The following is an 8,003-nucleotide window of genomic DNA, read 5'->3' as shown; positions in this document are numbered from 1 at the left end:
TGTGTGTGTGTGTGTGTGTGTGTGTGTGTGTGTGTGTGTGTGTGTGTGTGTGTGTGTGTGTGTGTTTTACAGGCACTTGGAGAAACTAGAGGAAAAACATGAAGCTTTCCTGTTTAAGCTGCAGCAGAACCCTCTGCTCTCCTCTCACTTCAACCACTGAACTCGGCAGCATCCGTCTGTTCCAGCCACCAGGAGTTTCTGCTCTGTGTCCTTTTCTTCGCTGATCCATGATGTCGCACCAAAACGCCATGTATCAATCAGACGAGTGGAATAAATAGTTTGGACTTTGATGTTTCTGTAACTGCAGCAAGTAGAAAATCCACAATGTTRTTTTTTTTCCATTGCTGATTCAGTTGATCTGGAACAAAAAGCAGAATTAAATTTGTTGTCTGTTCTTCTGCATAAAGCAGCTCAAACTCAGCCACACTGGATGGAGATGATCCATAAACATTTATTTTAGACTTGAACTAGGCCGTTCTAACCCGTTGATCAGCTTTGATCTAAACTAGTGATGAACTGACATGACAACTTTGGGCCAATGTCAAAAATAACGTTGCTGYTAYGACCTATAATCGATATTTACTGATATTATGTATTATATATATWTTCCTGTCCTTTTGAAACAGCATCACTGACACTAAACCACTAGATCAAAGTGGCATTTAGCAGAAGTTGATGMTAACGCCAATGCAAATTATATTTGCTCTTGAAAGGTTGGGAGGCGTGTCTTTGTTTTTAAACTTTATTGCGCTGAAACTTTGCAAAACAGCAAAGTTATTTAACCATAATTAAGGATTTTAGGGGAAACTTGTTGCATTAATCGTTTACAAAGTTAGTAAAAATGATAAAGTGCTTAGCAAAAAATAATAATAAAATAAAAAACAGCTTCGCTGAATATTTGCATAATATTTATCTTTTAATGAACTCTGAGCATCTTCCCCATCCTCCCTGGAGAAAAGCATCCCCGCAGCATGATGCTGCCACCACCGTGGTACAAGGTAGGGATGCTTTTCTACAGCACATAGTTTATTATTTGGGGCAGAAAGGTTTTGTTTTGATTTGAATAGAGAATCTCTTGTGGTTTCTGTCCCCTTCACTCATTTGGTCGATGCGCAGCGCATCAATCACCGACAGCCTGGAGATGAAGACGCTGCTAGGAGGTCGAGCTAAATAAACCAGGATCTGCGCTTTTATAGCTGCCCTGCTTTCAGGTTTACACCAACTCCTCAGGCTTCACTCTCACTTACAGCTTCTTCTACGGGACAGCTGAGTTTCCGTCCTGGCGCATGCGCTGTGCATCCGTCGGAGTATGAGGAGCAGCTGAGGAGCAGATCCGGAGGTAAACAGGCGCTCAGTCGCTGCTTTTCATTAAGAATGTCAACTCGTCGGCAGGTTGGATGTTCTCTGAAGGCTTCTCCTCCATCAGCAGCGGCTCGCAGTCACAGCTCAGGCTGTTATTGAGRCTGAGCTGCTTCATCTCAGCTGAGGCTAACTGTTAGCTGTTAGCTAATCTATTCAAAGTCAATGGAGATTCAGTCCGCTCAGCTGCACAGCTCTCATACTAACTTCACCCGTTTGCTTTGGAGCGTAGTGGAAGTTGAGTAGCGTGTGTTTGTGAATAACTCTGAGCCGGGAGCCGCGGCGCTGCTCGCTGCAGTTTGACGCTAACAACAACAGATAGCATTAGCTTTTAGCCGCTGTCAAATATCTGAGGATCTGGGAGGCGGGTCTTGTTCTCCACTGACAGCTCTGTGGGCCAATCAGCGTCCGAGGCTGGGAGGCGTGTCTTTGTTTTTRATCGTATTCACTTTCAATTTATTTTCTGTCTTCGATTACATATTAATTATGAACACATACAATATAAAAAGTGTTTTCAGAAACTTGGAAAACAAAAGGATGAAATGTTGGGCGGGGTTTGATGTGTGTAACTCAGAAAGTTGCTCTACAAACAGCTCCATCTCCTGGACAACTGAGAGAATACAAACACAAACATTCATGATGCGTAATAATCAAACAGTTTGAGCTTTTACAGCGGCTCTGTGTCTTTTCCCGGCAGATGAAGACTCCACCAGACAGGTCGGGAATCACCTTCGAGGTCGGAGCTCAGCTGGAGGCCCGAGATCGGCAGAAGAACTGGTCTGCATCACACACACACACACACACACACACACACACACACACACACACACACACACACACACACACACACACACACTGCCCAGTCAGCCTCTTTCCAGTGATAACAAAATAGTAAAATAATGGCTTTGTTTTGGATTTACTTATAAATCATTTATAAATAAATGAATAAAAATGATAAAAATATGTCTTTTTTTTCTCGTATTTGCTAAATAACGCAAATTTATGTTGGTAATTTTTGACTGTGTAAGTTTACAAACAGCAGCCCAAACACAGAATCAGTTCTGTGCTGATTAAACAGGAACATTAGGATAATAATGTTGGAACACAATAGAAAATATTTCTCCATTTTTTTATACATAATGTTTCCAGGGTTGTTTGTGGTTAAATTCACGATGGGAAGCATAAAGTAAATAATTGGACAGTTCAGCTGATCATTTTTGTTGTTCTGAGTGACTTTGAATCACCTGAGCTGTCGTCTCTTCAGGTACGCTGCCACTATTGAGAAGATCGACTATGACAAGGAGCGGGTTCTGGTCCACTACCGCCAGTGGAGCCGTCGACACAACGAGTGGTTCCACTGGACCTCGCCGTACCTCCGTCCGCTGGAGCGCGTCAGCCTGAGGAGGCAGGGCCTGACGCCGCCGCAGGCCCAGCCGGTACCAACGCTGCTTATTAATGCTGAGCTGTTTGCTCATCATGATTAGGATTGTTTTAATAATTGATTATAGCTACAAGTAAAACCTTAGAGTTTCATTTATAAATATGAAAAATCTGTTATGAGAACAGATTTTTAAATAAAGAACAGCCTGATTGTTTTCTAAATAATAAACTTTCTAAGTTATTTTTTATCAAATTAATTTTATTTTTACACATTTTAGATCTGCTTATTTTATAAATATTACATTTGATTATGTTGTAATAACGTGATTATTTTAAAAAAGACTAAAAATTATTTTACAAATATGAAATATTTTAAAAATATTTACATGATAATTTTCYAAATAATAATTTTATTTTGCAAGTATTTTATTCCAGTAAGAGACTGTGAGAAACGTCTGACATGAAGCATTCCTCGGCCCAATGGGTTCGTGTAAAGCRGGAACCAGAGCGTTTCCTSCGTCTTGTCCTGTTTCTGTCAGAGCGCCGTGTCGCCTCACTTTCCGTTCTYCTCCTGTTTCCTGGCTCAGGTCTTCGTTTTGGGCTCCAAAGTTCTGGCCTGTTGGACCGACTGTCGCTTCTACCCGGCAAAAATCCTCAAAGTCAACAAAGACGGTGAGACTCAACTTTGACCTTTCAACAACAGAACATAAGGGCCAGAAGAAGAGATTTATTATGAAACTATCAGAATAAAGTCATAATATAACCTGGAAAWGTTGTRAAGTTACAAGGAAAGTCTCYTTAAYGAGCAGCTTCGTTCTTTGAAGTTAACCGTCGTTTGTTTYAAAGTCCTGCTACTTCTAATAATTAGACGCTGATATTAAATATCATCCTTATTTATAAAACTGATCACAAAGTTTAACTTCATAAAATGCTCAACATTCCTCATGTTAATTTCTGATTACATTTTATGTTGGGGTTATCTTAAAATTACTACTTCATTTTACTATTGCAACWTTATTCTCGTAATATTCTGACTTTATTTCTATTATTACATCAACCTTCTGATTTGACGTTTTTCTCATATTATTATAACCTTATTCTGGGAATATTGTGACTATTTTGTATCATTTACAGTTTTTTCTAGTGTTGTATGACTTTGTTTTCATAATATTATGAGCTTGTTCTTGTATCATTACGCCTTTTCTCATTATTTTGACTCACTGTCATGCGACTTTATTCTCATAATCTAATGTCTTTTCTCTGCCTGGTCCTGATTCTCAGTCGGATCTTTCAACACAGACGTTTCTCTGATTCACATCTGGTTCTGAATGTCTGAAGCTGCTTGTCTGAGTCTGAGAAAAGGAACAAAAGAGAAACATTTTTAACTGTAACTCCAGTTGGACGCTTTAAGTTTCGGTCTGCAGTGATGGTCCTAACCCTGCGTTCCCGTCCCAGACTCGTACACGGTGCGGTTCTACGACGGCGTGGTCCAGACGGTGAAGCCGGCCAAAATCAAACCTTTCCACGAAGTAAGAACCGCTGCACCTTCCTCACCTTCCTCCAACAGCTCCTCATCTTCACTGATGCTGCTGTCTGTGGTCCAGAGGTCCAGATTGGAGAGGAGCGCGGTGGGGAGCGAGGGATGGGAGGAGGGCGAGAGTGAGGAAGAGGAGCAGAACCCCAAAGAGGGGGAAGGCCAGGAGATGCAGGAGGAGGAGGAGGAGAAGAAGGGAGGAGAAGAGGAGACCTCAGAGGAGAAGGAAGGAGCTGAGGAAGAGGAGAGGAAGACAGCAGAGCCTTCTTCCTCTCATCCACAAACAAAGAAGAAGACAGAAAACAGTGAGTTAAGCCTTGACGCCTGATTGTCTTCAGGTTGAAGGTAAACACAGTTTGTTTCCTCGTCTTTCAGACAGAAGTGATGTAGATCAGAAACAGCCAATCACAGCAGACTCCACCCTGGCAGCGGTTCCTAACCCCGCCCACATTGACAAAGGTAACCAATGAGCTCCGGGTCGGTTGTAGTCGTCCTTCTCGTGTTCCAGTTTATTTCTCCTGGTCAAAAACACAAATCGTAAACGTTGATGATATCTCTGTGGCGTTGTTTCCATAAGCTTCTGATTTATTTCCATCCAGTGTTGCTTGAATGTTTCACTCAGATGTTGATTTCACATTTAGAGCAGATTAAATCCAGGTTAGAGATGCACCGATCGCAGTTTCCTGGACGATCACTGATCTTTGAAAAGCTGGATGTGCCGATTCTGATTTATTTATTTTTTTGTCTGAGAAAAAGTTGCTAAATACTGTCGTCTGTCACGGCAGAGCAAAAGGGGACAGTGGCTGAGGTTTAGATGTTTGTGAAGGTAGGTAGATCAGTTTGTCCTTTAAGGATTGGTTGATTGTTCCTGTCCTCCTCCTCAGATGTCCTGATGGAGCGCCAGGCTCACCTTCCCACCACGCACAAGTTCAGCAGAGAGCCACGTAAGCTCCGCCCACCACTGGGCCTCCATCTTCCCCACTGCAAAAATACAAAAGTATTTCTGGTCTGGTTTCTATTGCAAATATCAGAGAATAGCTCAAATAAGACAAAACTAACTTACAAATAACTTTTCAGAAAGATAAAGGAGCTTGTTCTAAGTCAATTATTCCCTGATATTGATTAAAAGTGCAGCTCCTTTATTTTGCTGAAAAGTTACTTTGTAGGTTTTTTTTTTGTCTTATTTCAAGATGTTAGCACCAGAACCCAAAGTACTTGGTGAGGTTCTGTTTCTGTGTGCTCCTGCAGTGTACAGGGTGATAAAGAACCAGCCGCCTCCTATTCTGTCCATCGAGCTGGACCACAACCCCTTCAAGTGTCCGGCTGCCGGCTGCTCCAAGTCCTTCAGGAAGGCCAGCCTGCTGCACTACCACATCAAGTACTACCACTCTGAGCAGCAGCTGGACGTTGGCAGCGGCGTGGAGCCGGAGGCCTCCAGGTGAGTCCAGGTGAGTCCAGCCCCGCAGCGTCCATGGTGACCCCTGACCTTCTGTCTCTACCGCCGCTGCAGGAGGAAAAGGTCTGCTTCTGAAGGAGGCGACTTCCCGTCCAGCAAGAAGGCCGACATCCAGACCGGCAGCTGTCGCCGTGACGATAGAGAGCAGAGCATCATGGGGACCGGTGGGTCGGAGCTCGGTGATTCTCAAACGGATTTCTGTGGGTCAAAATGAGCCAAGCGTCTGAATTCTGCCTGCAGAGCTGAAGAAGGAGGAGAGGAAGGAGAAGCCAGGAGGACACGACAGGAAGGAGAGGAAGCACTTCCTGCGAGTCAAGCTGAGGAAGAAGAAAAAGAAGAAGAAGAAGAAGAGCCAGTCAGGTAACGGAGCATCTGGCTTCCTCCTCAGCCTGCTTTTCCGCTCAGATTAAATATTAATCTGACTAATTTATCCTGGATTATCTCAGTGGAAAAATTCGTCTGCGTTCGTCGTTTTTGCAGGATTCGGCAGCAGCGACGACGACGCGCCGGACCGACCGCCCCTCACTCTGAAGCTTTCACACTCACACGGTCCGAGCAGAAAACACTCCAGATATTCACTTTTCTCGTTCAGAAAACCAGCAAAACTCTGATTTTGTTTCTGCTTCCAGTCGACGACGGCAGCGACTGGTCGACGCTGACGGCTGAGAGCGGCGAGGACACGTCCTGGCCCGTTGCTATGGAGACGGAGGACTGCGAGGTGGTGAGGTGCGTGTGCGAGGTGGACGAAGAGAACGACTTTATGATTCAGGTAACACACACACACACACACACAGTCCATAAAAAGTCAGCATCAGGCTTTAATATTTTCACAAATCCTGTGTGAAAACTTTGACTAATTTTTAATATTTTACTTTTGAAATAAAGAGAAATATTTCATTAAATTTAAACCAAAATGGTTCAGAGACATTAATAAACAGTGAATTAATCTGTAAAATTGATCAGATTCTGGGCTGTGAATTTACTGACTTTTATCTCTTAAGCAAAACAGTTTTTTTTACTCGTGACTTTTTTTATAGTGGTGTCCCTCAGGGCTTGGTCCTCAGCCCCATTCATTCATATTCTCACACCTCCAGGTCCCAGCTGCCAAACGCCTTCTTGACTTCAGCTCTGCTATGTTTACATCTAAGTGTCTTTAACATTTTGAGTGAAGTTTTAAAATGTCGAACAAAAAAAAATAAAATTATATTAGTTGTGCTTCCATCTACTGTGAAGTTGGCATATAAATGTCAGAACATCGTTAATCTGGAGCGAATCAGCCACGCAAAGCGTTTTTTCATCAGGTGTCGACGTTATTAATGGCTGTGATGAACAGGAAGTAGAAGTGGAAAACAAGAGTTCTCTCCTCTGAACTCTGGAGGTTTGGACCCCTGGTAAGGCACAGAGCCACCAGTAGATGGGATCGTTTTGTACGACAGAATTTAGTCAGCAGGGGTATTACTGACTTTTATCCACTTCTCCTTTTGCGCCTTAACTCTTTTTTTAAAAAAAGCCAAAAAAAACCTCCTACAGCTAGAGTAAAAACTTGAAAACAAACAAAAACTACCAAATGGAAGAAATTATTTTGAGTTTCCCATCAACCTTTTCAAATCTATAGATTCACTGCTATGGAGCAGCAGCTTCTCCTTTTGCTAATATAAATTCCATCTTTAATTGTTTTTACTCAGGTTTTCTGTGATTTTAAACTTGTTTGATGGTCTTACATGGATCAAACCCAGAGGGAATCTTTTTCTGCCGTTGTGTCTCTACAGTGCGAGTCGTGTCTCTGCTGGCAGCATGGAACCTGCATGGGTCTATATGAAGACAACGTTCCTCACAACTACATCTGTTACTACTGCCGGCAGACCTCAGGTAGGATCCGCTCCGCTGCGCTGCAGGGGCAGAAAACAGGAGGAACCTTCCTCTGATCCGTCTGCTCCCTCTGCAGGCTGGAGGCGGGCCCAGCGCTTCCTGTCTGAACCCGATTTGCTGATCTCGGGTCACATGTTCGGCCTGTCCTGCGTGAAGGAGAACTACTCAGAGATCAACGCCTCTAAGATCTCCCACACCAGCCACCTGCTGGCCCAGACGCACAGCCTGCACCAGGTCCTGAGCGGCCTGCAGCTCAAGATCAGCCTGCTGCAGTGAGTAGAGCAGTCAGCCCACCACCAGGGGGCGCACATCTACAGAAACTACAGTAGAGGCACCACCAGGGGGCGCACATCTACAGAAACTACAGCAGAGGCACCACCAGGGGGCGCACATCTACAGAAACTA

The 8,003-nt window shown here is 43.7% G+C and overlaps 2 protein-coding genes across 7 annotated transcripts in view; both read left to right on the top strand.

Moving 5' to 3' along the window:
- The window catches only part of ccdc135 (coiled-coil domain containing 135), an 11,671-nt gene extending 11,381 nt beyond the window's left edge, over positions 1–290 (top strand). For all 4 annotated transcript variants that reach the window (XM_008414931.1, XM_008414929.1, XM_017305882.1 and 1 more), the window contains one exon: positions 73–290. In XM_008414931.1, coding sequence (XP_008413153.1) covers positions 73–160 — 88 coding nt within the window. In that variant the 3' untranslated portion in view covers positions 161–290. The remainder of the gene's footprint in view (positions 1–72) is intronic.
- A 103-nt stretch (positions 291–393) lies between these two features.
- The window catches only part of LOC103468079 (PHD finger protein 20-like), an 11,497-nt gene continuing 3,887 nt past the window's right edge, over positions 394–8,003 (top strand). For all 3 annotated transcript variants that reach the window (XM_008414933.2, XM_017305884.1, XM_017305883.1), the window contains exons 1-15: positions 394–1,339; positions 2,057–2,136; positions 2,624–2,795; positions 3,327–3,411; positions 4,195–4,268; positions 4,344–4,578; positions 4,649–4,732; positions 5,158–5,217; positions 5,522–5,711; positions 5,784–5,893; positions 5,970–6,089; positions 6,210–6,278; positions 6,359–6,498; positions 7,499–7,598; positions 7,675–7,870. In XM_008414933.2, the coding sequence (XP_008413155.1) occupies positions 2,057–2,136; positions 2,624–2,795; positions 3,327–3,411; positions 4,195–4,268; positions 4,344–4,578; positions 4,649–4,732; positions 5,158–5,217; positions 5,522–5,711; positions 5,784–5,893; positions 5,970–6,089; positions 6,210–6,278; positions 6,359–6,498; positions 7,499–7,598; positions 7,675–7,870 (1,715 nt within the window). In that variant the 5' untranslated portion in view covers positions 394–1,339. The remainder of the gene's footprint in view (positions 1,340–2,056; positions 2,137–2,623; positions 2,796–3,326; positions 3,412–4,194; positions 4,269–4,343; positions 4,579–4,648; positions 4,733–5,157; positions 5,218–5,521; positions 5,712–5,783; positions 5,894–5,969; positions 6,090–6,209; positions 6,279–6,358; positions 6,499–7,498; positions 7,599–7,674; positions 7,871–8,003) is intronic.

This window comes from Poecilia reticulata, linkage group LG7 (genome assembly GCF_000633615.1).
Source record: "Poecilia reticulata strain Guanapo linkage group LG7, Guppy_female_1.0+MT, whole genome shotgun sequence".
Lineage (NCBI taxonomy): Eukaryota > Metazoa > Chordata > Actinopteri > Cyprinodontiformes > Poeciliidae > Poecilia > Poecilia reticulata.
Note: the sequence above shows the minus strand (reverse complement) of the source record. Positions and strands in the feature narration are given on the sequence as shown.